The sequence below is a fragment of the Phaenicophaeus curvirostris genome, chromosome 26, assembly GCF_032191515.1.
Source record: "Phaenicophaeus curvirostris isolate KB17595 chromosome 26, BPBGC_Pcur_1.0, whole genome shotgun sequence".
Lineage (NCBI taxonomy): Eukaryota > Metazoa > Chordata > Aves > Cuculiformes > Cuculidae > Phaenicophaeus > Phaenicophaeus curvirostris.
In genome coordinates this window covers 5,281,419-5,307,802 of record NC_091417.1, presented here as the reverse complement: position 1 = coordinate 5,307,802, position 26,384 = coordinate 5,281,419, and the positions used below count along the sequence as shown (strand labels likewise).

The following is a 26,384-nucleotide window of genomic DNA, read 5'->3' as shown; positions in this document are numbered from 1 at the left end:
CTTTGAGCCACTGCTTCCTTCTTCCAGTCCTTTCTCTCTCTTTTCTTTGCTGTTGCCTTGTCCCAATGCCAGCCTAGTGGGGACCTGTTGGCCACCCTCCCTCTGCAGGGCACGCAGATGGACACCTTGCAGGAGCTGCTCCATGCCTTGGTGGCTGCCCATGGTTTTACCTTGGAGCCACCTCCTTTTCTTCTTTAGACTCATTAAAGTTGTGCTGCATCCACACCATGGCCTCCGAGTCCTTCCTTCTGTGACAATTCTTCCAATCTGCTCATGGGAAAAGGTGGCTTTCTGGACAGGATTGTCTTGGGGGCAACAGAGGATCGTTTTCCATTCCCCGTGGAAGGAGAGAGTAGGACTCAGCGCACTGGTATTTCTTTTGTGCCTTGAAACCTGGAGTTGCGGAAGTTATTCCTGGTTACTCCTGAGCCCATGGCCATCAGTCCTTCCAGTCTCATTGACCCCTGTTGTCTGGATAGAAGGGGAAACATCAATTCAAATGGTGGACACTTTGGGCTTGAACACTGGAGGCATCAGGGAGGAATCTGAATGGCTCACCTTTCCAGGCTGATGCCACACAGCAGCTCAACAATGCCCATCAGGAACCTGAGGGGTTTCTGCTCATCAGTCTCGCTGAGCAGAGCAGCCAAGGCAGCCCAGGCTGTCAAGTGCCCTTTGCAGGGTGGGTGTTTGCCAGGACACAGACAGGAGCAGTTTCCCTTGGACTCTCCCCGCAGGAGGAGGATGTTGAGGCACTAAAGAGTTAGAGACAGGATGCCATCACTCTGCGTTGTGGTGTCTTCCCAAAAGGAAGAAATGGTAACCTAGGAACACTGACAACAAGCAGCTGGACTTGGCAAGAATCCTGCTGGAGGTTTCAAAACATGCAGCTCCGGCTTCTCCTGCGGAAGGACATCAGCTGGCCAATGCCAAACCACTTTCCCAGGACGCTTGCTTTGAAACAAAAGCTCCTCCCCTCTGCACAAGGGACCGTCAGTAGATAGGGCTCTACCATCTCAACAGAGACAGGACAACACTGTAACCTCCAAGATTTTAATGGGTCAAGAGCAAAGACCTGATCGAGGAATCTAGCCCATCCAAGTCTGCCTGGAGACAGCATGAAAACTGTTGCCTTGGGTTCACAGCCTCCCAGGTGATGATGATGCCAGGCAGAAGGAGGGAGATGATGGCCACTTCTGTGAGAGGGGTGGACCTGGACTCTCTTCTCCTGCAACGGGTTTGAGCTCTGTGAGAGGGGCCAGCCTGAACTCTCTGATAACATGGCCAATGTTTCTCATTGCCTTCCTCCACTCCCTCCATTCCTTCCTTTTCCCTTCTTCTTTTGCACTTCTCCAGATCTTGAGGCTTCTTCCAAGGCCAGTTTACATGGAGGGGGACCTACCTGGCCTTTTCTCTGTTGGGCACTGACTCTTGGCTGCCCAGGTCAATCTTACCAATCAGACCTCTGTCCTCAGAGACATCTTAGTCCCCTCTTTACACTCCTTAACCCCTGCTGCAGCCCAGCCACAAAATCTGAGTGATCCTTTCCTTCCTGGATTCTCTCTAAAGCGACCTAGGAAGAAAGAAATTGTACTGGGAGGGAACAAATGGGTGAGCAATGGGCCCTCTCTCATTCCTGGATTGATGGGAGGGCAGGACACACTGACTGTGGGCCTCCCCCTTTCCCTTAGCTCTGAGAGTTACATCTCTGGCTTCTCCACAGCCAGTGACCATCGGCGTATCCCTCACTGACCAGAAATATTCCCCTTGGCCTCAGAAGCTGATCTCAGCTCATGCTGCCTTCGTGGGAGAATCCCAGTGCTGCAGGAGGACCTGGCAGGTCAGCAGCCACACAAGCACTCAGGGCTGTTCCTCTTGCTTAGGAGGGAGCTGTGCTGTGGGAGAAGCCTTGGTCAGATGATGGCTGTAAGGATGGAAGGAGAGTATACTAGGAGAATTCAACTTCACTAGACCTCAAAGTCTCCTCTTCCTCGTCTTCTTCCTGGCTTGGTTGGGCCAAATTTTATTGGGGAAAAAAACCTGGCTGTCTAGGCAAGTCCAGAGAGTTGTATTGAGGGGAGACCTCATCACCTCCTTGAAAGGAGATTGCAGTGAGGTGCATGTTGGTCTCTTCTCCCTACTGGAAAGAGATAAGATGTGTGGAAATGGCCACAAGTGTCCCCAGGAGAAGTTTAGACTGGGTATAAGGAAATATTTCCCGACTGAAAGAAGGTGAAGCCCTGGCAGAGGCCAACCAGGTCAGTAGTTGAGTCTAAATACCTGGAAGTGTTACAAGAATGCATGGCCGTGACCTGTAAGGACGTGGCTTTGAAGACATCGAAGGGTTGCACTGACGGAAAGATGTGATGATCTTAGAGGTTTGCTTGAACCTTTATGGTTCTATGATTCCCAAAAGCCAGAGGAGCTGCTGAACGCTACCAGTGGCCTCCCAGCGACAAGGCCCAGAAGTGCTTGGACTTCCCATGAAGAGAATGTACTCTGGAACCAAGCACTCCAGACCCATCTGGGAAGAGGTGAAGTAAGGCAAGGAGGACCAATGGCCATGGGCTGAAGAGAAGCAGGAATGTCTTTGGCACCTCCAAAGTCATGTCAAAAACAAATGCAAGGCAGTGAACCGAGTCCTACCCTCTGGTTCCTTGGGCATTGAGCAAGGCTCTCTGGTTGCACTAAGCCAAATGCCCTCCGAAAATCTCCTTTTCCCCTGAAGAAACTGGAAGAGTTGACAGAGAACAAAAGAGGACTCAGAGGCTCAGGCTTGGATGCAGCACGCCTTTAATTAGCAACAGCAAAGGAATAAGAGAGAACAGAGTGGAAGAAGGGAAAAACTGGCTCAAAGCTCTAAACACAATGCCTCAAAGCACTTCTGTGCACCACCACGTTCTGAGGTTTTAGGAGGTGCTTTTGCAGGCACATTTCCAGCAGGTTTAGCAGGGCCGACATCTGCTGCCACAGTAGCCGCTGGTGATGCAGGAGAGGTCAAGGCCCCCGGAGGAGATGGGAACGCCGTTAGAGCTGAGGATGCTGCCAACAGCAGCGGAGGTGGAGGAGCCGACGGCGGTGTTCTGAGGGAAGGAGCTGAGGATGGGTCCGGGCAGGGTCACCACCACCGCGGAGGGCTGGATGGCGATGGTGGAGCTCTGGCACTGCCGCACACAGCACTCATTGCAGCTGCTGGCCAGCGGGCACGGGCCGCAGGGCTGGCAGGGCTGGCACGGGTTGCAGCAGGACATGTCTGGGGGCTGGAGGTGAACCTGGAGAGAGAGCAGAGAGGAATCAGAGCACAGAGACATGGGAGGAGCACTTTACAACGAATCCACCACATCACTGCAAAGGGGTCAAATAGATCTGGTGAGATGGGAGTTAGAACATTGCCAGTGAGACAAAAGGGTTTCTTGGCCTCATCCAGACACACTATCATAAAGTGTCACCAGCCCCAGTGAAGCTGCTGCCTATTTCTTCAAGGAAGAACCTCTTCCAGCAAGTCCTCAATACGACTTGAGTCAGAAATTTTCTCTTCTTCACCCTCCCATGATAAGCAGCACTACTATCCTGCAGAGGAGGGAGGAGCAGGATTCTGCAGGGCCAGGAAAGGGAGGGGAGGAAAGGGCTTCAGACTCACCTGGTTCCCAAAGAGAAGGAGGAGAGAGAAGTGGATGAGAGAGCGAGGAGCTGCACGGGCTTTTATGGTGGCCCTGACCTGCCTCAGGCTCGGACGCAGCTTCCACGGAAGTGGCAATTTTCTAAAGGTGCTCATGATGGACGGAAAACATCCCAGCTAATGACATGGGCTGGGTGCTTGTTTTCCCCAACCCTCCTTGTTCATTTCCTGCCTTATGCCATGCCCCTTCCCTCCTGGAAGCTTCTTCTGCGTGCTGGGATGGAGGCGTTCCAGGATTTCTGGGTCAGGAATGTGTCAGTGCCAGGAGAAGACTCAGCTCAAGTGCCGCATGGGTGCTGTGCAGGCAACTGATGCTGGACTGGGGCACAGTGGTGGGGCTGCCGGTGGCTGCGTTGGCAGGCAGAGACCCTGCAATCCTTGGCTGGTCACCCAAGGGCTGTCCTTGAGGGAAGATATGGTGGGTCTTTTTCTTTCCCTCCCTGCCTGCATAACGAAGAGTTTTTCCTAGGGATGCTGCCTGCTTCCCTGCCCGATCCTGAGGAAGCATTTGAGAGTCCCTTTTGGCACCCCCATTCAAATACAGCAAGGGCAGAGGGCTTGGCATATACATCAAAGGCTTCCTTTGAGCTTGTGTAGGACCCTCTGGGTGCCATGCTCTCCCTCAGCTATGTCAGCCACATTAATCATCTTGGTGCCACCTGTAGACTTACAAAGGCTGCACCTGATCCCGTTGTCAATGAACCATTGTCCTGTGTCCCAGCCTCCACTTCCTCTGGGAATGGTCCCAGGACCACTTGTGCAACCTCCTTCCTCCCACCATCCAAGATATTTTGCTTCTTTCTTAAACAGTCAGTAGAGCGGCCCCAAAAAAGTATTGGATGGAGGCAGCGGCTGAGATAAAGAAGACTTCGATGATTTGGAATGGAGCACTGAGGTCCCTTTGAGAGGAGGAGGCAGCCAGGGCACGGCCAACACTGACACCACGCAAAAATCTGTACCCATTCCATACAGAAGAGATCCCACAGGGATCCTACATGGAGGGAGAGAGGTCAGAAGATCCCCCACATTGGCTTTGAGCGTCGCGTAGCCCAGAAGAATGGAAGACAAGAAAGAGTTGGGAGGGAAAGACGAAGATGTGAAAAGTCAAAGATGTTCCTTCTTTAGCAGGGGGCTTGGAAAAAACCCCTGGGAAAGATCCCTCTCATCTAAAGCTCTCTGTGATTCTATGTCCAGAGATTCTCTGTCATGTGGGATTCCTTGGGCATCCAAGGGGAAACACAGGAATGGTGCCTGTTTCCTGACAACGTTGCCACAATCAAGCCCGCAGCAATGAGCCAGGCACACATCAGCTGCCTGCACGGGATGCCACCAGCACTGAAGCTGAGCCTTCCGCCCATACTTGGGTGTTTCTGTCCCAGAAATCCTCAGCCTTCTCATCCCGGCACTGACAGAATCCTTCATGTGGGAAATCACAGGGCATCAGGCAGGAAATGAGAAGGCAGCAGGGCAGGAACCGAGGACACAGCCCATGCCATTAGCTGGGATGCTTTGCGTTTGACTTGAGCTTGTCAGAATATTCTCCCTTGCCCAGAGGGAGCCTCTGGGCCTGAGGCAGGGCAGGAGCACTATAAAAGGCAGCCCAGCTCCCTGCTCTCTCATCCACTTCTCTTGTGTCCTCTCCCTGGGAACCAGGTGAGTGTGAAGCCTCTTCTCCTCCTCCTTTAAGACCAGGTCTGTTCATCCGTGTCTGTCTCAGCTGCTGTTTACTGCCCTAGCACAGGGCTGGGAGCTGCTTCTCCTGGGAGAGGGAAGGAAAGAGCAGGTCTTGCCCAGAGAGCATGTGGGACTTGTTTGAGTTGTCCGGTGGGCTTTGAGCTGGGCAGTGACTGCCGGTCCAGGAGGTGCCTCGCTTCCCCTGAGCTTGGTCTGGGCAGTGCTTCTCTTCAGGTGTCCCCATGTTCTCTTTCCTCTCTCCCAGGTGCACCTCTTGCCCAGAGACATGTCCTGCTGCAACCCGTGCCAGCCCTGCCAGCCCTGTGGCCCGTGCCCGCTGGCCAGCAGCTGCAATGAGTGCTGTGTGCGGCAGTGCCAGGACTCCGTTGTGGTCATCGAGCCCTCTCCCGTGGTGGTGACCCTGCCCGGACCCATCCTCAGCTCCTACCCTCAGAACACCGCCGTCGGCTCCTCCACCTCCGCTGCTGTTGGCAGCATCCTCAGCTCTAACGGCGTTCCCATCTCCTCCGGGGGCCTTGACCTCTCCTGCATCACCAGCGGCTACTGTGGCAGCAGATGTCGGCCCTGTTAAACCTGCTCACAACATCGATGGACAAGAACCTCTGAAGACCTCGGAATGTCGATCTGGACGAGAGACAGAGCGCCGGGGCATTGTGTTTAGAGCTTTGAGCCACTGCTTCCTTCTTCCAGTCCTTTCTCTCTCTTTTCTTTGCTGTTGCCTTGTCCCAATGCCAGCCTAGTGGGGACCTGTTGGCCACCCTCCCTCTGCAGGGCACGCAGATGGACACCTTGCAGGAGCTGCTCCATGCCTTGGTGGCTGCCCATGGTTTTACCTTGGAGCCACCTCCTTTTCTTCTTTAGACTCATTAAAGTTGTGCTGCATCCACACCATGGCCTCCGAGTCCTTCCTTCTGTGACAATTCTTCCAATCTGCTCATGGGAAAAGGTGGCTTTCTGGACAGGATTGTCTTGGGGGCAACAGAGGATCGTTTTCCATTCCCCGTGGAAGGAGAGGGTAGGACTCAGCGCACTGGTATTTCTTTTGTGCCTTGAAACCTGGAGTTGCGGAAGTTATTCCTGGTTACTCCTGAGCCCACAGCCATCAGTCCTTCCAGTCTCATTGACCCCTGTTGTCTGGATAGGAGGGGAAACATCAATTCAAATGGTGGACACTTTGGGCTTGAACACTGGAGGCATCAGGGAGGAATCTGAATGGCTCACCTTTCCAGGCTGATGCCACACAGCAGCTGAACAATGCCTATCAGGAACCTGATGCCCATAAGGAACCTGCTTTGAAACAAAAGCTAGGGACACAAGGGACAGTCACAAGGGTCAGTCACAAGGGCCAGTCAGTAGATAGGGCTCTACCATCTCAACAGAGACAGGACAACACTGTAACCTCCAAGATTTTAATGGGTCAAGAGCAAAGACCTGATCAAGGAATCTAGCCCTTCCAAGTCTGCCTGGAGACAGCATGAAAACTGTTGCCTTGGGTTCACAGCCTCCCAGGTGATGATGATGCCAGGCAGAAGGAGGGAGATGATGGCCACTTCTGTGAGAGGGGTGGACCTGGACTCTCTTCTCCTGCAACGGGTTTGAGCTCTGCGAGAGGGGCCAGCCTGAACTCTCTGATAACATGGCCAATGTTTCTCATTGCCTTCCTCCACTCACTCCGTTCCTTCCTTTTCCCTTCTTCTTTTGCACTTCTCCAGATCTTGAGGCTTCTTCCAAGGCCAGTTTACATGGAGGGGGACCTACCTGGCCTTTTCTCTGTTGGGCACTGACTCTTGGCTGCCCAGGTCAATCTTACCAATCAGACCTCTGTCCTCAGAGACATCTTAGTCCCCTCTTTACACTCCTTAACCCCTGCTGCAGCCCAGCCACAAAATCTGAGTGATCCTTTCCTTCCTGGATTCTCTCTAAAGCGACCTAGGAAGAAAGAAATTGTACTGGGAGGGAACAAATGGGTGAGCAATGGGCCCTCTCTCATTCCTGGATTGATGGGAGGGCAGGACACACTGACTGTGGGCCTCCCCCTTTCCCTTAGCTCTGAGAGCTACATCTCTGGCTTCTCCACAGCCAGTGACCATCGGCGTATCCCTCACGGACCAGAAATATTCCCCTTGGCCTCAGAAGCTGATCTCAGCTCATGCTGCCTTCGTGGGAGAATCCCAGTGCTGCAGGAGGACCTGGCAGGTCAGCAGCCGCACAAGTACTCAGGGCTGTTCCTCCTGCTTAGGAGGGAGCTGTGCTGTGGGAGAAGCCTTTGTCAGATGATGGCTGTAAGGATGGAAGGAGAGTATACTAGGAGAATTCAACTTCACTAGACCTCAAAGTCTCCTCTTCCTCGTCTTCTTCCTGGCTTGGTTGGGCCAAATTTTTATTGGGGAAAAAAAACTGGCTGTCTAGGCAAGTCCAGAGAGTTGTATGGAGGGGAGACCTCATCACCTCCTTGAAAGGAGATTGCAGTGAGGTGCATGTTGGTCTCTTCTCCCTACTGGAAAGAGATAAGATGTGAGGAAATGGCCACAAGTGTCCCCAGGAGAAGTTTAGACTGGGTATAAGGAAATATTTCCCGACTGAAAGAAGGTGAAGCCCTGGCAGAGGCCAACCAGGTCAGTAGTTGAGTCTAAATACCTGGAAGTGTTACAAGAATGCATGGCCGTGACCTGTAAGGACGTGGCTTTGAAGACATCGAAGGGTTGCACTGACGGAAAGATGTGATGATCTTAGAGGTTTGCTTGAACCTTTATGGTTCTATGATTCCCAAAAGCCAGAGGAGCTGCTGAACGCTACCAGTGGCCTCCCAGCGACAAGGCCCAGAAGTGCTTGGACTTCCCATGAAGAGAATGTACTCTGGAACCAAGCACTCCAGACTCATCTGGGAAGAGGTGAAGTAAGGCAAGAAGGACCAATGGCCATGGGCTGAAGAGAAGCAGGAATGTCTTGGGCACCTCCAAAGTCATGTCAAAAACAAATGCAAGGCAGTGAACCGAGTCCTACCCTCTGGTTCCTTGGGCATTGAGCAAGGCTCTCTGGTTGCACTAAGCCAAATGCCCTCCGAAAAAACTCCTTTTCCCCTGAAGAAACTGGAAGAGTTGACAGAGAACAAAAGAGGACTCAGAGGCCCAGGCTTGGATGCAGCACGCCTTTAATTGGCAACAGCAAAGGAATAAGAGAGAGGAGAGTGGAAGAAGGAAATAAATGGCTTAAAGCTCTAAACACAATGCCTCAAAGCACTTCTGTGCACCACCACGTTCTGAGGTTTTAGGAGGTGCTTTTGCAGGCACATTTCCAGCAGGTTTAGCAGGGCCGACATCTGCTGCCACAGTAGCCGCTGGTGATGCAGGAGAGGTCAAGGCCCCCGGAGGAGATGGGAACTCCATTAGAATTAAGGATGCTGCCAACAGCAGCGGAGGTGGAGGAGCCGACGGCGGTGTTCTGAGGGAAGGAGCTGAGGATGGGTCCGGGCAGGGTCACCACCACCGCGGAGGGCTGGATGGCGATGGTGGAGCTCTGGCACTGCCGCACACAGCACTCATTGCAGCTGCTGGCCAGCGGGCACGGGCCGCAGGGCTGGCAGGGCTGGCACGGGTTGCAGCAGGACATGTCTCTGGGCTGGAGGTGAACCTGGAGAGAGAGCAGAGAGGAATCAGAGCACAGAGACTGGGAGGAGCACTTCACTACTAATCGCTGCAAAGGGGTCTAACAGATCTGCTGAGATGGGAGTTAGAACATTGCCAGTGAGGCACAGGATTTTCTTGGCCTCATCCAGATTCGGTCTTGAAAAGTGTCACCAGCCCCAGTGAAGCTGCTGTCTATTTCTTCAAGGAAGAACCTCTTCCAGCAAGTCCTCAATACGACTTGAGTCAGAAATTTTCTCTTCTACACCCTCCCATGATAAGCAGCACCACTATCCTGCAGAGGATGGAGGAGCAGGAATCTGCAGGACCAGGAAAGGGAGGGGAGCATAGGGCTTCAGACTCACCTGGTTCCCAAAGAGAAGGAGGAGAGAGAAGTGGATGAGAGAGCGAGGAGCTGCACGGGCTTTTATGGTGGCCCTGACCTGCCTCAGGCTCGGACGCAGCTTCCACGAAAATGGCAATTTTCTAAAGGTGCTCATGATGGATGGTAAACATCTCAGCTAATGACATGGGCTGAGTGCTTGTTTTCCCCAACCCTCCTTGATCCTTTCCTGCCTTATGCCATGCCCTTTTCCTCCTGGAAACTTCTTCTGCATGCTGGGTTGGAGACATTCCAGGATTTCTGGGTCAGGAATGTGTCAGTGCCAGGAGAAGACTCAGCTCAAGTGCCGCATGGGTGCTGTGCAGGCAACTGATTCTGGACTGGGGTGCAGTGGAGGGGCTGGCCATGGCTGTGTTTGCCGGCAGAGACCCTGCAGTCCTTGGCTGGTCACCTGAGGGCTGTCTTGAAGGGATGAAATGCCTGGTCTTTCTCTGTCTTTCCCTCTAATCATGGTGATGAGGTTTTCCTCGGGTTGTTGCTTTCTGCCCTGCCCAGTCCTGAGGAAGCATTTGAGTGTCCCTTTTGCACCCCTGTTCAAACAGAGTAGGGGCATAGGAACCAACATACACCTCACAGCTTCCATCGAGCTTTTCTAGGACCCTCTGCATGACATCCCCTCCCTCAGCTATGTCAACTATGCTAGTCATCTTGGTGTCACCTGCAGACTTACAGAGGCTGCACTTGATCCCACTCTCGATGAACCATTGTCCTGTGTCCCAGCCTCCACTTCCTCTGGGAATGGTCCCAGGACCACTTGTGCAACCTCCTTCATCCCACCATTCAAGACAATGCACTTCTTTCTTGAATAGTCAAGACAATGACCCCGAAAATAAATTGCATGTAGGAAGAGATGGGTTACGGAAGACTTCAATGATTTGGAATGGAGCACTGAGGTCCCTTTGAGAGGAGGAGGCAGCCAGGGCACAGCGAGCACTGACACCACACAAAAATCTGTACCCATTCCACACAGAAGAGATCCCACAGGGCATCCACCTGCTTCTACGTGGAGGGAGAGAGGTCAGAAGATCCCCCACATTGGCTTTGAGCGTCGCGTAGCCCAGAAGAATGGAAGACAAGAAAGAGTTGGGAGGGAAAGACGAAGATGTGAAAAGTCAAAGATGTTCCTTCTTTAGCAGGGGGCTTGGAAAAAAACCCTGGGAAAGATCCCTCTCATCTAAAGCTCTCTGTGATTCTGTGTCCAGAGATTCTCTGTCATGTGGGATTCCTTGGGCATCCAAGGGGAAACACAGGAATGGTGCCTGTTTCCTGACAACGTTGCCACAACCAAGCCCGCAGCAATGAGCCAGGCACACATCAGCTGCCTGCACGGGATGCCACCAGCACTGAAGCTGAGCCTTCCGCCCATACTTGGGTGTTTCTGTCCCAGAAATCCTCAGCCTTCTCATCCCAGCACTGACAGAATCCTTCATGTGGGAAAGCACAGGGCATCAGGCAGGAAATGAGAAGGCAGCAGGGCAGGAACCGAGGACACAGCCCATGCCATTAGCTGGGATGCTTTGCGTTTGACGTGAGCTTGTCAGAATATTCTCCCTTGCCCAGAGGGAGCCTCTGGGCCTGAGGCAGGGCAGGAGCACTATAAAAGGCAGCCCAGCTCCCTGCTCTCTCATCCACTTCTCTTGTGTCCTCTCCCTGGGAACCAGGTGAGTGTGAAGCCGCTTCTCCTCCTCCTTCAAGACCAGGTCTGTTCATCCATGTCTGTCTCAACTGCTGTGGGCTGTCCTAGCACAGGGCTGGGAGTTGCTTCTCCTGGGAGAAGAAACGGAATAGCAGGTCTTGCCCGGAGTGGGGCTTGGACTAGTTTGAGTTGTCTGCTGGGTTTTGAGCTGGGCAGTGTCTGCTGGACTAGGTGGTACCCTGCCTCTCCTGGGCTTGGTCTGGGCAGTGTTTATCTTAAGGTGTCCCCATGCTCTCTTTCCTCTCTCCCAGGTGCACCTCTTGCCCAGAGACATGTCCTGCTGCAACCCGTGCCAGCCCTGCCAGCCCTGTGGCCCATGCCCGCTGGCCAGCAGCTGCAATGAGTGCTGTGTGCGGCAGTGCCAGGACTCCGTTGTGGTCATCGAGCCCTCTCCCGTGGTGGTGACCCTGCCCGGACCCATCCTCAGCTCCTACCCTCAGAACACCGCCGTCGGCTCCTCCACCTCCGCTGCTGTTGGCAGCATCCTTAATTCTAACGGCGTTCCCATCTCCTCCGGGGGCCTTGACCTCTCCTGCATCACCAGTGGCTACTGTGGCAGCAGATGTCAGCCCTGCTAAAGCATTGAGCCATTGCTTCCTTCTTCCAGTCCTTTCTCTCTCTTTCATTTGTTTTTGCCTTGTCCCAATGCCAGCCTAGTGGGGACCTGTTGGCCTTCCTCTCTCTGTAGGGTAGGCAGATGGATGCCCCGCAGGAGCTTCACAGCATCTTGGTGATGCACTTGCTGCTGCCTGGGAGCCACCTCCTTCCCTTCTTTAGACTCATTAAAGTTGTACTGCATCCACGCCTGGGTCTCTGAGTCCTCCTTTCTTCTGGGTAAACTCTTTGTGTCTGCTTAGGAGGTTTTTATTATAGAAGATTGTGTTGGATGCAACAGTGGAGCCTTCCACATTCCACGAGGAAGGAGAGGGTACAACTAATCGCAATGGATTGTCCGTTTCTCCCCATCCCTTGGAGCCGTAGAAATCATTCCTAGTTACTCCGGATTCACAGCCACCAGTCCTTCCAGCCTCACTTTACGTCTTTCCTGATGGACCTGGAGGTCATTGAATGATGAGCCCAACCACTGCTGCCCTTGAGGGAGGGTCCTATGGCTGTGGGAAGGCAATGGATGATGTCAGCAGCCCCTCTGGCTCTTAGGAAATGATAGTATCGTTATGGTTGGGAGAGGTCCTTAAGCCCATGAAATTATATTTTCAACTTGAGCCCAATATGCCAAATAAACCATATCCTGAAGTGCCATGGCTACACATCTTTTGAATGCTTCTAGGGATGAGGACCCTACCACTCTAGAACAATGCATAACTCATCTTGGATCTCTAGGACCCTTACAGGGCAAACAGAGGCCCCTTTAAGGACTTCCATGACCACTCCAGGACACCCCTGACCACTGAAGAGCCCCCTGGGACCCCTTTAAGTCCTTTCAGGACTCCACTTAGAACACCAGGACCCCTCTAGAGCACCCTGGGAGCACTTTAAGGCCCTCCAGGACCCCTATTAGAGCCCCAGGACACCCCTAGAGATCCCTAGGATACTTCTAGGACCCTTAGGTCCTATCCCAGACCTATCTTGAGCCCTCGAGTACTCATCTAGGTCTTTCAGTACGCCTTTAGGGTCCCTCATGACCACTCCAGGGCCCCCTAGATCCCTTCCAGTACCCCAGGAAACATCTACAACTTTCTGTTACCCCTTTAGGGCCTTCACAGACCCTTCTTGGACATCCAGGACCCACTGGACCCCTATAGACTAACCCATGACCACTCTTGGATCTGCAGGGTCTCTCTAGAGACCCCACAGGACACTTCTAAAGGCACCCAGACTTTTCTAGATCCCCTGAATGCTCATCTAAGGAACTCAGGACCCTTGTAGGGACCCCCAGCACCCCTCTAGAGCCCCCTAGGACACTTGTAGAGACCCCCTGGACTTCTCTAGGACCCTTCTAGGACCCCCAGCACCCCACTAGAGACACCCAGGATCTTGAGACCCCCAGGACCAATCTAAAGACACCCAGAGCTATCTAGAGCCCCTGAGTACCCCTCTAGGGCATTCAGGATCCCTGTAGGGATCCCCAACACCGCTCTAGAGCCCCCTAGGACACTTGCAGAGACGCCCTGGACCCTTCTAGGACCCCCAGCACCCAACTAGAGACACCCAGGATCCCTTTAGAAACTCCTAGGACCAATCTAAAGACACCCAGAGCTATCTAGAGCCCCTAATTACCCCTCTAGGGCATTCAGGATCCCTGTTGGGATCCCCAGCACCGCTCTAGAGCCCTCTAGGACACTTACAGAGACTCCCTGGACCCTTCTAGATCTCCCTGGGACCCTTCTAGGACCATCAGGACCCCTCTAGAGCACCCTGGGACCACTTTAGGGCATTCTAGGACCAAATAAGGACCTGCACGACCCCTTTAGAGACATGCAGAACACATCTTGGACCCTCTGGACCCCTATAGATGGCCCTGTAATCCCTTTAAGGCCTTCCAGGACCCTTTTTACACTCCTTGGGTCCCTCTAGAGCCCTCCTGGGACCTATTTAGGGCCTTCTAGGACCACTTTTTTAACACCTGGACACCTCTAGTGCCCCCTGGGACACCTTTAAGGCCTTCCAGGACATTTCTAGGACCCTAGGACCCATCTGGGACCCTCTGGACCCATATAGATAGCCCTGGAACCCCTTTAAGGCCTCCAAGCACCCCTCTTGGACTCCAAGGACCACACCAAGAGCACCCTGGCACCCCCTTAAGACCTTCCAGGACCCTTCTACAACCAACAGGACCCCTCAATAGACTCCCAAGACCTCTGGGACCCTTCTAAAGGCACCCAGACCTATCTAGAGCCCATGGGTACCTATCTAGGGCCCTCAGGACCCCTGAACAGAGTCCCAGCATCCCTCTAGAGTCCCATAGATGCTTCTAGGAAGCATCTAGAAGCATCTGGGCTAATCTGAGAGATGTTGCAGCAAGATTGGAAGAACTGATGAACATGGGCTGAGTAGTAGCCAGAAATATCTCCTGCAGCACCAAGGAACATGGCGCAAAAGATAACCCTGTGAAATGTGCGCTACCATCATTGTCCTTAAAAGATGAGGAAGGCTCCTCTGTTATACCGAAATCAATCTTCTCCAGAAAGCCCCCTTTTTCCTGTGAACAGACGGGAAAAGATTTTGCAGAAGGAAGAAGGACTCGGAGACTGAGGATTGGATGCAGCACAAATTTAATGAGTCTAAAGAAGGGAAGGAGGTGGCTCTCACGGAGCACCAGGGGCAGCCAAAAAGACACATGGAACTCCTATGAGGTGTCCATCTGCCTGCCCTGCAGAGGAAGGGAGGCAAATAGGTCACCACAGGACAGAACTTGGAAAAGACAAAAGCAAAGGAAAGAGAGAGAGAAGAGAATCGAAGAAGGAAAGAATGGGTCAAAACTGTAGAGGACTGAAAACTCTATCTCCTGTCCAGCACCACATTTTGAAGTCTTGGAGGTTCTTGTCCAGGGCCGTAGCCAGCAGATTTAGCAGGGGCGACACCTGTTGCCACAGTAGCAGCTGGTGAGGCAGGAGAGGTCACAGCAGCCAGTGTTGATGGACACTCCGTTAGAGCTGAGGATGCTGCCAACAGCAGCAGAGGTGGAGGAGCCGACGGCGGTGTTCTGAGGGTAGGAGCTGAGGATGGGTCCGGGCAAGGTCACCACCACGGGAGAGGGCTCGATGACCACAACGGAGTCCTGGCATTGCCTGCAACAGCACTCATTGCAGCTGCTGGCCAGCGGGCACGGGCCGCAGGGCTGGCAGGGGCCGCAGGGACGGCACTGGTCACAGCCGGACATGTCTTGTGGCTGGAGGTGAATCTGGGAGGAAACAGAACACAGGGACACATCAGGAAAACCCTGTAAAACCTCCAAATGAAAGCCAGGCACCATTTACATGGACAGGCAGTGGCTGTGCCAGACTGAACTAGGGCCTCTTTCCCTGAGCCAACACGGTCCTTCACACAGCAGCCAGGATCTGGGATCGTCCTGACCAACCAGGAGAAAAGAGGCACCTCAGCCCAGCCCCAGCCTCTCTCCAGGACAGACCACCTCTCCTCTGCCCTCTCCCAACACCACCATCTCAGAGCATCAACACAAGACCAAGGAACAGGGATCAGCTCACTTGTCCTTGAAGGACAGACCAGAACAAGAGAGGGAGGTAGAGGACAAAGAGTGTTCCAACCCACCTGGTTCCCAAGGAGAAGGAGGAGGCAGAAGTGGTGGAGAGAGCAAACAGCTGGGCTTGCTTATATCCTAGCCTCTCCCTGCCTTGGGCCCAAAGGCTGCCACAAGCATTTTCCTGTGTGCTCCTCAGGAACGGAAACATCCCAGGTAATGACATGGCAGTGTGACTGTTTCCCCCTGTGCTGCCTTTGCATTTCCTGCTTGATGTCATGGCCATTGCCTCGGGGATGCTTCTTTGGATGCTGGGATGAGAGGCCTCGTGATCTGCAGGGTTGGATGAGTTGGTATGGGCACAGACTGAGTCCCAGAATGATGCAGTGGAGTCAGGTGCCGTCAGCCTGGGGCACTGCGGTGGCTTCTTCTGTTATGATGATGCGACAGGAAGGAGCCCAGAGATCTCCAGGTGTCTTTACACAGATGGGGCCTGACTCAGGAAAAGCTGGGAAATCCTGTGGATGTCAAGGTCCAATTGTGAGAAGTGAAGTCCTTGTGCAGACACAGGCACAGATGTGTCACTGCTGGAGATGCAGCTCAGGTTGGGGTCAAGTGCTAGTACTGAAGCCTCAAAGCTTGCCTCATGGGAAGGGGAGAAGGCCCTGGCTGAAGTCTCCCAGCAGCGCTAACTAACAATGGTATCAGCAAGGCCAAGACAGGGAAGAAGCAGCCCTGAGCTGTGCTACTCTCCTGTTGAGAGTCATGCAAAAACCTGTATGGGCACAGCAAGCTCATAGACAAATAAAAAGAAACGTAAAAGCAGCTGTGGCCACTGCTGAGGAGATGCTGGGGACCACAGAGGCAGAAGAGGACTAAGTAGCCCAGGGAAGGACCAGGCCCCACGGAGGCTGATGGTGTTGCCTGAGCACCCGCAGAGACCATACAGAGAGGAGAGGAGGGAAATGAGCCCAGCAGAACTGTCTAGAGAGCACGGTCAGTGTTGTGATGAGGTCAAAGCCTTGTAGCAGAAGCCCCTCTGCATGCAACAATGAGCGGCCATCACAGAGAGGAAGAGGAAGAAGAAGGGATAGGATATGTCCTCTTACGTGGGAGTCTTTAGGTATTAGGACAGAGAATGTGAGGGTGGTGCCCATTTCCTGACTACTTTGTCACAAAGAAATACTAAGCCATGGACCAGGAACACATCAGCTGCCTCCACAGGATGCCACCAGCTCCACAGCTGAATCTTCGGCCTTCACTGATGTGTTTTACCCCGGAAATCCTCAGGTGTCTTATGTCGGCACTTTGAGAAACCTTCATGTGGGAAGTCCTTGGAATCATCCAGGAAATGAGAAGGCAGCAGGGCAGGAAAGCAGGACAGAGCCCACGCCATTAGCTGGGATGATTTGCGTTTGACGTGAGCTTGTCAGAAAATTCTCCCTTGCCTCTTGAGGAATTTTTAGATCAAAATGGGCATGGATATTTAGATGTGCACAACCCAGCTTTTGCAGCTGAATAAAGTTAGCCTTGTAAAAGAATTATTTACTGTAGAGGACATGTTGCCTTTAAGGTTTCTCTCTGTATTATTGGAAGTTTGCTCTGCCTTGTACTCCTCTCACTTCTCAAGGGAAGCTTTCCTCAGTAGTCCGTGACTTGTTGTTTTGTAGTCCAGAAGTGCTCACATAGCCGTTTCTCATGGGAAAGCATAATACTGTAGGTAAGCAATGATTGTTTACTGCTAAAGGAGAACTGACAAATCAGCTTGTAACACCATGGCTCACCCCTGCTGAAGAGGGGTACAAATGTAATGTGAAATCTGAATAAAATGCCTTCACTAGATCATATTGGTCGTGTGGTGTCCATATCCTCTGCACTTGCCCAGAGGGAGACTCAGGGCCTGAGGCAGGGCAGGAGCACTAGAAAAGGCAGCGCAGCTCCCTGCTCTCTCATCCATCATTCTCTTGTGTCCTCTCTTAGGGAACCAGGTGAGTGTGAAGCAGCTTCTTCTCATCCTTCAAGACCAGGTCTCTCCTGGATGTCTGTCCCAGCTCCTAACGGCTGTCCTAGGTACCCAGGGCTGGGAGCTGCTTCTTCTGGGAGAGGGAAAGGCAGAGCAGGACTTGCCTGGAGAGGTTTTGGGACTTGATTGATGTGTCCAGTGGGCGTTGAGCTGAGCAGCATCTGTTTGGCCAGGAGCTGCCTTGCATCCCTCAGGCTTGGTTTCTGCTCATCAGTTGTCCCCATTCTCTCTCTCCTCTCCGCTCTCTCTCAGGTGCACATCCAGCCACAAGACATGTCCTCCTGTGACCAGTGCCGTCCCTGCGGCCCCTGCCAGCCCTGTGGCCCGTGCCCACTGGCCAGCAGCTGCAATGAGTGCTGTTGCAGGCAATGCCAGGACTCCGTTGTGGTCATCGAGCCCTCTCCTGTGGTGGTGACCCTGCCCGGACCCATCCTCAGCTCCTTCCCTCAGAACACCGTTGTGGGAAACTCCACCTCTGCTGCTGTTGGCAGCATCCTCAGCTCTAACGGAGTGCCCACCAACACTGGCTGCTGTGACCTCTCCTGCATCACCAGCTGCTACTGTGGCAACAGGTGTTGCCCCTGCTAAATCTGCTGGCAACGGCCCTGAAAAAGAACATCCATAATAAGAAAACATGTTGGTGGACACAAGATAGAGCTTGAGGCATTGTCTTTATATCTTCGAGTTTTAGTTTCCTTCTTCCACACTCTTCTCTATGTCTCTTACATTTGCTTTTGTATTCTCTAAATACTAGCCTAGTGGGGGACCTGTTGGCCTCCTTACCTCTGAAAGTCTGGCAGATGGATGCCCTGTAGGAGTTCCAAAGTATCTTGGTGGTTCCCCCTTGAGATTCCTGGGAGACACCTCCTTTTCTTCATTGGAATCATTAAAGTTGTGCTGCACCCAAGCCTGTGTCCCTTGAGTCCTCCTTCCTTGTGTGACAATTCTTCCCTCCAGCTAAGGGAAAAGGGGCTTTTTTTGTAATATGATATTGAGTGAGAGAGAGGAGCCTTCCTCATTCTTCAAGGAAGGAGAAGGTAGGACTGGGTTGTCTTTTGTTCCCTGGAGCTGTAGAAGTAAATCCTGGCTGCTCCTCAGCCTATGGCCATCAGTCCTTTCAGCATTACTGCACCTCTTCCCAGATAAGGATTGAGCTCTGTGCCCTGGAGCACATTCCATGAATAGGGAGATGAAGTACTGCTTCCAGCTCTCTCAGCCTCAAATGGGAGGTTCTCCAGCCCTCAGATTGCCTCTCTGGACTCCTCTGGGTTCACTCACACAGATCCATTTCCTTCCAGTGCTGAGAGCTCCAGAACTGGACTCAGAGCTCCAGGTGAGCTCTCAAGAAAGTACAATAGAGATGGAAAATCTCCTTCTTTCCCCGGCTGGTCCCACTGCTTTTAATGGAACCTGAGACATGGTTGGCTCTCTGGGCTGCAGGCACACATTGCCAGCTCATGTCGAGCCTCTAATCCACCAACACCCCAAAGTCCTTCACTTGAGGACCACTCCAATTCTATTCTCTCCTAAGACTTTGGTTTTGCGTGGGATATCTGTCACCCCAATGCAGGACCTTGCACTTGGCTTCATGGAAATAAATGTCATTCAAACAATCCCACCTCTCAACCCTTCATGTTCCCGCTACAAGGCATCCCTTCCGTCCAGCATGTCGACTGTGCCCACAGCTTGGCGTCATTCCTAAATTTGATGTGGGTGCCCTAGTCCAAATTTCTGTGTCTGCAACAAAGCTATTAAATACCATTGCTCCCAATAATGATCCCTGTTGAACACAGCTTGTCACTGGTCTCCACTGAGACACTGAGCTTTTGACCACAATATTCAGAGTGTGACTGTCCAGCCACTTCCTTATCTGACGAGCGGCCCATCAGTCAATTCCTTGTCTCTCCAAATTAGGGGCAAGAATGTTATGAGGGATACACGGTAACCTGGTCATCCCTTGGCAGCAATTGCAATTCATTTTTTTCAGGAAACCCTCCATTTAATTTACCATGTGATCCAGAGAAAAGATCCATTTCAAGGATTCCCACCATCCCCTTCCTCCATCTTTTCTTTCCCCTCAGCAGAAGGGAAGAACGGCCCTAGAATAAGGAGGACTCAGAGGCCCAGGCATCGATGCAGCACAACTTTAATGAGTCTAAAGAAGGGAAGGAGGTGGCTCTCACGGAGCACCAGGGGCAGCCACAAAGACACATGGAGCTCCTGTGGGGTGCCGGTCTTCTCACCCTGCATAGGGTGAGAGGCCAACAAGTGTGCACTAAGGTGGCATTCAAAGAAAAGATCAGGCAAGAGAAGAGAGAGAAAAGAGAGGAAAGAATTAATGTAGAGCCTCAAGATCTATCTCCTGTCCAGCAGCATGCTCTCAGGTCATGGAGGTTCTTGTCCAGGGCCATAGCCAGCAGATTTAGCAGGGGCGACACCTGTTGCCACAGTAGCAGCTGGTGAGGCAGGAGAGGTCACAGCAGCCAGTGTTGATGGACACTCCGTTAGAGCTGAGGATGCTGCCAACAGCAGCGGAGGTGGAGGAGCCCACAATGGTGTTCTGAGGGAAGGAGCTGAGGATGGGTCCGGGCAGGGTCACCACCACGGCAGAGGGCTGGATGGCAATGTTGGAGCTCTGGCACTGCCTGCAACAGCACTCATTGCAGCTGCTGGCCAGTGGGCACGGGCCGCAGGGCTGGCAGGGTCCACAGGGACAGCACTTGTCACAGGAGGACATGTCTTGTGGCTGGAGGTGAATCTGGGAGGAAACAGAACACAGGGACATATCAGGGAAACCCTTTAAAACCTCCAAACGAAAGCCAGGCACTATATACATGGACAGGCAGTGGCTGTGCCAGACAGAACTAGGGCCTCTTTCCCTGAGCCAACACGGTCCTTCACACAGCAGCCAGGATCTGGGATCCTCCTGAGCAGCCAGGAGAAAAGAGGCACCTCAGCCCAGCCCCAGCCTCTCTCCAGGGCAGACCACCTCTCCTCTGCCCTCTCCCAACACCACCATCTCAGAGCACCGACACAAGACCAAGGAGCAGGGATCAGATCACTTGTCCTTGGAGGACAGATACAGTCCAAAAGAGCAAGGTGGAGGACAAAGAGGGTTTCAACTCACCTGGTTCCCAAGGAGAAGGAGGAGGCAGAAGTGGTGGAGAGAGCAAACAGCTGGGCTTGCTTTTATACTTGCCTCTCCCTGCCTTGGGCCCAAAGGCAGCCACAAGCATTTTCCTGTGTGCTCCTCAGGAACGGAAACATCCCAGGTAATGACATGGCAGCGTGACTGTTTCCCCCTGTGCTGCCTTTGCATTTCCTGCTTGATGTCATGGCCATTGCCTCGGGGATGCTTCTTTGGATGCTGGGATGAGAGGCCTCGTGATCTGCAGGGTTGGATGAGTTGGTGTGGGCACAGACACGGACTGAGAACCCAGAAGGATGCAGTGGAGTCAGGTGCCATCAGCCTGGGGCAGTGCGGTGGCTTCTTCTGTTATGATGATGTGACAGGAAGGACCTCAGTGATCACCAGGTGCCTTTACATGGATGGGTCTGAACATAGATCAAGCTGGGAAATCACACGCATGCCAAGGTCCAAATGGAGAGCAGCGGGGTCTTTGTGCAGACACAGGCACAGATGTGTCACAGCTGGAGATGCAGCTCATGTTGGGGTCAAGTGCTAGTACTGAAGCCTCAAAGCTTGCCTCACGGGAAGGGGAGAAGGCCCTGGCTGAAGTCTCCCAGCAGCGCCAACTGAAAATGGTCTCAGCAAGGCCAGGAGTGGGAAGGAGAAGCCCTCAACTCTGCTATGCCTACATTGGAAAACTCTCTTACATCTCTCAGACAAAGAATGTCTGGACATTGGTGCGACCATGGGTAGCAGATGTGGGCAGGGTTTCTCAGCATTTCACCCTTTCTATAGAAACCTGGTAGCTTGTGGGGCTCATGAAGGTGCCATGGCAGAGTCTCCCTGCAGACACATGAAGGGTCACAAAGGGTAACAGGACAGACAGTGCTCATGCTCTCCTGTGGAGAGTCATGCAAAAACCTATATGGGCACAGCAAGCTCATAGACAAATAAAAAGAAACGTAAAAGCAGCTGTGGCCACTGCTAAGGAGATGCTGGGGACCACAGAGGCAGAAGAGGACTAAGAACCCCAGGGAAGGACCAGGCCCCACGGAGGCTGATGGTGTTGCCTGAGGACCCGCAGAGACCATACAGAGAGGAGAGGAGGGAAATGAGCCCAGCAGAACTGTCCAGAGAACACGGTCAGTGTTGTGATGAGGTCAAAGCCTTGTAGCAGAAGCCCCTCTGCATGCGACAATCAGCGGCCATCACTGAGAGGAAGAGGAAAAGGAAGAGATGGGGCATGTCCTCTCATGTGGGAGACTTTAGGCACTAGGACAGGGAATGTGAGAGCGGTGCCCATTTCCTGACTCCTTTGTCACAAAGAAACTCAAAGCAATGATCAGGTGCACCTCATCTGCATGCATAGGATGACACCAGCTCCCTGGCTGAGCCTTCTGCCTTCACTGATGTGTTTCTACTCTGCAAATCCTCAGGCGTCTTATCCCGGAACTTTGAGGAACCTTCATGTGAGAAGTCCATGGCATCAGGCAGGAAATGAGAAGGCAGCAGGGCAGGAAAGCAGGACAGAGCCCATGCCATTAGCTGGGATGCTTTGCGTTTGACATGAGCTTGTCAGAAAATTCTCCCTTGCCCAGAGGAATCCCCTGGGCCTGAGGCAGGGCAGGAGCACTATAAAAGGCAGCCCAGCTCCCTGCTCTCTCATCCACTTCTCTCGCCTCCTCTCCTCGGGAACCAGGTGAGTGTGAAGCAACTTCTCCTCCTTCAAGGCCAGGTCTGTTCATCCTTGTCTATTTCAGCTCCTTTGGGCTGTCCTAGCGCCGCGCTGGGAGCTGCTTCTGCTGGGATAGGGAAGTGCAGAGGAGGCCTTTCCCGGAAAAGGGCTGGGACTTGGTTGAGGTGTCTGGTGGGCTTTGAGCTGGGCAGCTTCTAGTGGGCCAGGAGGTGTCTTGCCACCCTAGGGCCTGGGCTTGGCAGTGCTGCTCCTCATGTGTCCCCATGTTCTCTTTCATCTCTCCTCTCTCAGGAGCACCTCCAGCCACAAGACATGTCCGGCTGTGACCAGTGCCGTCCCTGCGGCCCCTGCCAGCCCTGTGGCCCGTGCCCGCTGGCCAGCAGCTGCAATGAGTGCTGTTGCAGGCAGTGCCAGGACTCCGTTGTGGTCATCGAGCCCTCTCCTGTGGTGTTGACCCTGCCCGGACCCATCCTCAGCTCCTTCCCTCAGAACACCGCTGTGGGAAACTCCACCTCCGCTGCTATTGGCAGCATCCTCAGCTCTAACGGAGTGTCCATCAACACTGGCTGCTGTGACCTCTCCTGCCTCACCAGCTGCTACTGTGGCAACAGGTGTCGTCCCTGCTAAATCTGCTGGCTACGGCCCTGGACAAGAACCTCCAAGACAAGAGAATGTCGTGCTGGGCACCTGATAGAATTTTGAGGCATTGTCTTTAGATCTTTGAGTGTTAGTTTTCTTCTTCCACACTCTTCTCTCTCTCTTTCCTTTGCTCTTGTCTAGTCCCAATGCCAGCCTAGTGGAGACCTTTTGGCCTTTTCACTCTGCAGCGCTGGCAGACGGACACCCTGAAGTATCTCCACCACATCTTGGTGGCTGCCCCTGGAGCTCCCTGGGAGCCACCTCTTTTTCTTCATTAGACTCATTAAAGTTGTGCTGCATCCAAGCCTTGGTCTCTGAGTCCTCCTTCCTTCTGCAACAACTCTTCCCATCTGCTCAGGGCAAAAGGGGCTTTTTTGAGTAGGTAAGCTTGGGTGAGAGAGAGGCACCTTCCTCATTCCCCAAGGAACGAGAGGGTAGCACTGGGTATTCCTTTGTGCCCTGGTGCTGCAGAAGACAATCCTGGCTGCTCGTCTGCCCATGGATATCCCTCCTTCGAGCATTACTGGACCTCTTCCCTGACAGGGCTTAAGCTCTGTGCCTTGGAGCACGTTCTCTGAATGAGGAGCTGAAATACTGTTCTCAGCTCTCTCAGCCTGTCCTTAAATGAGTGATTCTCCAGCCCACGAATTATCTCTCTGGCCTCCTCTGGATTCACTCACACAGATCCATTTCCTTCCGGTGCTGAGAGCTCCAGAACTGGACTCAGAGCTCCAGGTGAGCTCTCAAGAAAGTACAATAGAGATGGAAAATCTCCTTCCTTCCCCTGCTGGTCCCACTGCTTTTAATGCAAACTGGGAAACGGTTTTCTGTCTGGGCTGCAGGCACACATTGCCAGCTCATGTCGAGCCTCTAATCCACCAAGACCCCAAAGTCTTCAACCCAAACTGGTGGTTGCTCCAAATCTATTCTCCCCTGAGCTGTTGGTTTTGAATGGGATTTCTGCCACCCCGGTGCAGGACTTTGTACTCAGCCTCATGGAACCTCATTCACACAACCCCACCTCTCAAACCTTCGTGGTCCCGCTACATGGCATCCCTTCCCTCCAGCATGTCGACTGTGCCCACAGCTTGGTGTCATTGCTAAATTTGATGTGGGTGCCCTAGTCCAAATTTCTGTGTCTGCAACAAAGCTGTTAAATACCATTGCTCCCAATAATGATCCCTGTTTAACACAGCTTGTCACTGGTCTCCACTGAGACACTGAGCTTTTGACCACAATTTTCAGAGTGTGACTGTCCAGCCAATTCCTTATCTGACGAGCGGCCCATCAGTCAATTCCTTGTCTCTCCAAATTAGGGGCAAGAATGTGATGAGGGACAATGAGAAATGCCTTCCACGAGCCACAGCAGAGGATGTCGGTTACTCTTTCCTCTTCCACAAAAGCTGTAGCCTCCATCAAAGTAGGCCATAAAATTTGTCAGGAACTATTGCCATTTAGTGAAGCAGTGATCATCCGTTAGTGAAGTGGGTGGTCTGGCTTGAGCCCCTGTTGGGGAAGACAGAGCCAAGGAAGTCACTGAGCACCACAATGTTCTGCACAGCTTTGGAAATAAGAACTCCCGTTTCTCTCTGGAGAGGGCCCAGATCCTCCTACTCCTATTTTAGCCTGGAAGGAATACCTAGAGAATCTTTTCTGGTTACTAGTGACATCTTAGGCCTGATTGAATTCAGTCAGGGCTTTAGCTTTCCTAACGTGAGCCCTGGCAGCGTGGACAACGTTCCTGTGTTCCTCTGAGGTCACCTGCCCTTGCTTCCAGCCTCTCAAGGCTGCCTGTGTGTATTTGGGTTGGTTCAGTTGTCCCTTGTTCACCCCTGGAGGCCTCTTTGTGGTGTTCTCCCCTGACTTCCCCTTTGCTGGAATGCTTTGCTGGACTGCAACCGCTGACCCTCCACCAAGGTCTGACCACGCCTGGGCACAGCTCAGGGCAAGGAGCAAAGCAGAATGGAAAGGACCGGGCAGATATAGGAATGTCAGTTTTGGTTTGCTGGAATTGCTCCTCATCCTATGTGTGGTATTTGATGTGTGCAATGGTGTCTTAATTGCATCCTTCTTAATTGCCTGCGGGAAATGCTCTAAGGACCTATTAGCTGTGACTTAGAAAGGATGGCAATTTCATGCTGGTGACAATGACTTTGCCCAAAGGAGCAATGTTCCCTTGAGATACACGGTAACCTGGTCATCCCTTGGCAGCAATTGCGATTAATTTTTTTCAGGAAACCCTCCATTTAATTTACCATGTGATCCAGAGAAAAGATCCATTTCAAGGATTCCCACCATCCCCTTCCTCCATCTTTTCTTTCCCCTCAGCAGAAGGGAAGAGCGGCCCCAGAATAAGGAGGACTCAGAGGCCCAGGCATCGATGCAGCACAACTTTAATGAGTCTAAAGAAGGGAAGGAGGTGGCTCTCACGGAGCACCAGGGGCAGCCACAAAGACACATGGAGCTCCTGTGGGGTGCCGGTCTTCTCACCCTGCATTGGGTGGGAGGCCAACAGGTGTGCACTAAGGTGGCATTCAAAGAAAAGAAGAGGCAAGAGAAGAGAGAGAAAAGAGAGGAAAGAATTAATGTAGAGCCTCAAGATCTATCTCCTGTCCAGCAGCAGGCTCTCGGGTCATGGACGTTCTTGTCCAGGGTCGTTGCCAGCAGATTTAGCAGGGGCGACACCTGTTGCCACAGTAGCAGCTGGTGAGGCAGGAGAGGTCACAGCAGCCAGTGTTGATGGACACTCCGTTAGAGCTGAGGATGCTGCCAACAGCAGCGGAGGTGGAGGAGCCCACAATGGTGTTCTGAGGGAAGGAGCTGAGGATGGGTCCAGGCAGGGTCACCACCACGGCAGAGGGCTGGATGGCAATGTTGGAGCTCTGGCACTGCCTGCAACAGCACTCATTGCAGCTGCTGGCCAGCGGGCACGGGCCGCAGGGCTGGCAGGGTCCACAGGGACAGCACTTTTCACAGGAGGACATGTCTTGTGGCTGGAGGTGAATCTGGGAGGAAACAGAACACAGGGACATATCAGGAAAACCCTGTAAAACCTCCAAATGAAAGCCAGGCACCATTTACAAGGACAGGCAGTGGCAGTGCCAGACAGAACTAGGGCCTCTTTCCCTGAGCCAACATGGTCCTTCACACAGCAGCCAGGATCTGGGATCGTCCTGAGCAGCCAGGAGAAAAGAGGCACCTCAGCCCAGCCCCAGCCTCTCTCCAGGACAGACCACCTCTCCTCTGCCCTCTCCCAACACCACCATCTCAGAGCATCAACACAAGACCAAGGAGCAGGGATCAGCTCACTTGTCCTTGGAGGACAGACATAGTCCAAAAGAGCAAGATGGAGGACAAAGAGGGTTTCAACTCACCTGGTTCCCAAGGAGAAGGAGAAGGCAGAAGTGGTGGAGAGAGCAAACAGCTGGGCTTGCTTTTATACTTGCCTCTCCCTGCCTTGGGCCCAAAGGCAGCCACAAGCATTTTCCTGTGTGCTCCTCAGGAACGGAAACATCCCAGGTAATGACATGGCAGCGTGACTGTTTCCCCCTGTGCTGCCTTTGCATTTCCTGCTTGATGTCATGGCCATTGCCTCGGGGATGCTTCTTTGGATGCTGGGATGAGAGGCCTCGTGATCTGCA

At 53.0% G+C, this 26,384-nt stretch overlaps 3 protein-coding genes across 3 annotated transcripts; 1 reads left to right on the top strand and 2 right to left on the bottom strand.

Annotated features, from left to right (window-relative positions):
* Window positions 1-2,844: 2,844 nt before the first annotated feature.
* LOC138731077 (feather keratin Cos1-2-like) lies at window positions 2,845-3,280 on the bottom strand. The gene has a single exon (XM_069876781.1). The coding sequence runs from the start codon at window positions 3,249-3,251 to the stop codon at window positions 2,946-2,948; it is 306 nt and encodes a 101-aa protein (XP_069732882.1). The 5' UTR covers window positions 3,252-3,280; the 3' UTR covers window positions 2,845-2,945.
* A 2,332-nt stretch (window positions 3,281-5,612) lies between these two features.
* LOC138731132 (feather keratin Cos1-1/Cos1-3/Cos2-1-like) lies at window positions 5,613-5,965 on the top strand. The gene has a single exon (XM_069876871.1). The coding sequence runs from the start codon at window positions 5,640-5,642 to the stop codon at window positions 5,943-5,945; it is 306 nt and encodes a 101-aa protein (XP_069732972.1). The 5' UTR covers window positions 5,613-5,639; the 3' UTR covers window positions 5,946-5,965.
* A 2,657-nt stretch (window positions 5,966-8,622) lies between these two features.
* LOC138731323 (feather keratin Cos1-2-like) lies at window positions 8,623-15,342 on the bottom strand. Its single transcript, XM_069877177.1, has 2 exons — window positions 15,327-15,342; window positions 8,623-9,004 (listed from the first exon to the last, which is right to left on the bottom strand). Exon 2 carries the CDS (start codon window positions 8,981-8,983, stop codon window positions 8,678-8,680), a length of 306 nt encoding a protein of 101 aa, XP_069733278.1. The 5' UTR covers window positions 8,984-9,004; window positions 15,327-15,342; the 3' UTR covers window positions 8,623-8,677.
* Between the last annotated feature and the right edge of the window lie 11,042 nt (window positions 15,343-26,384).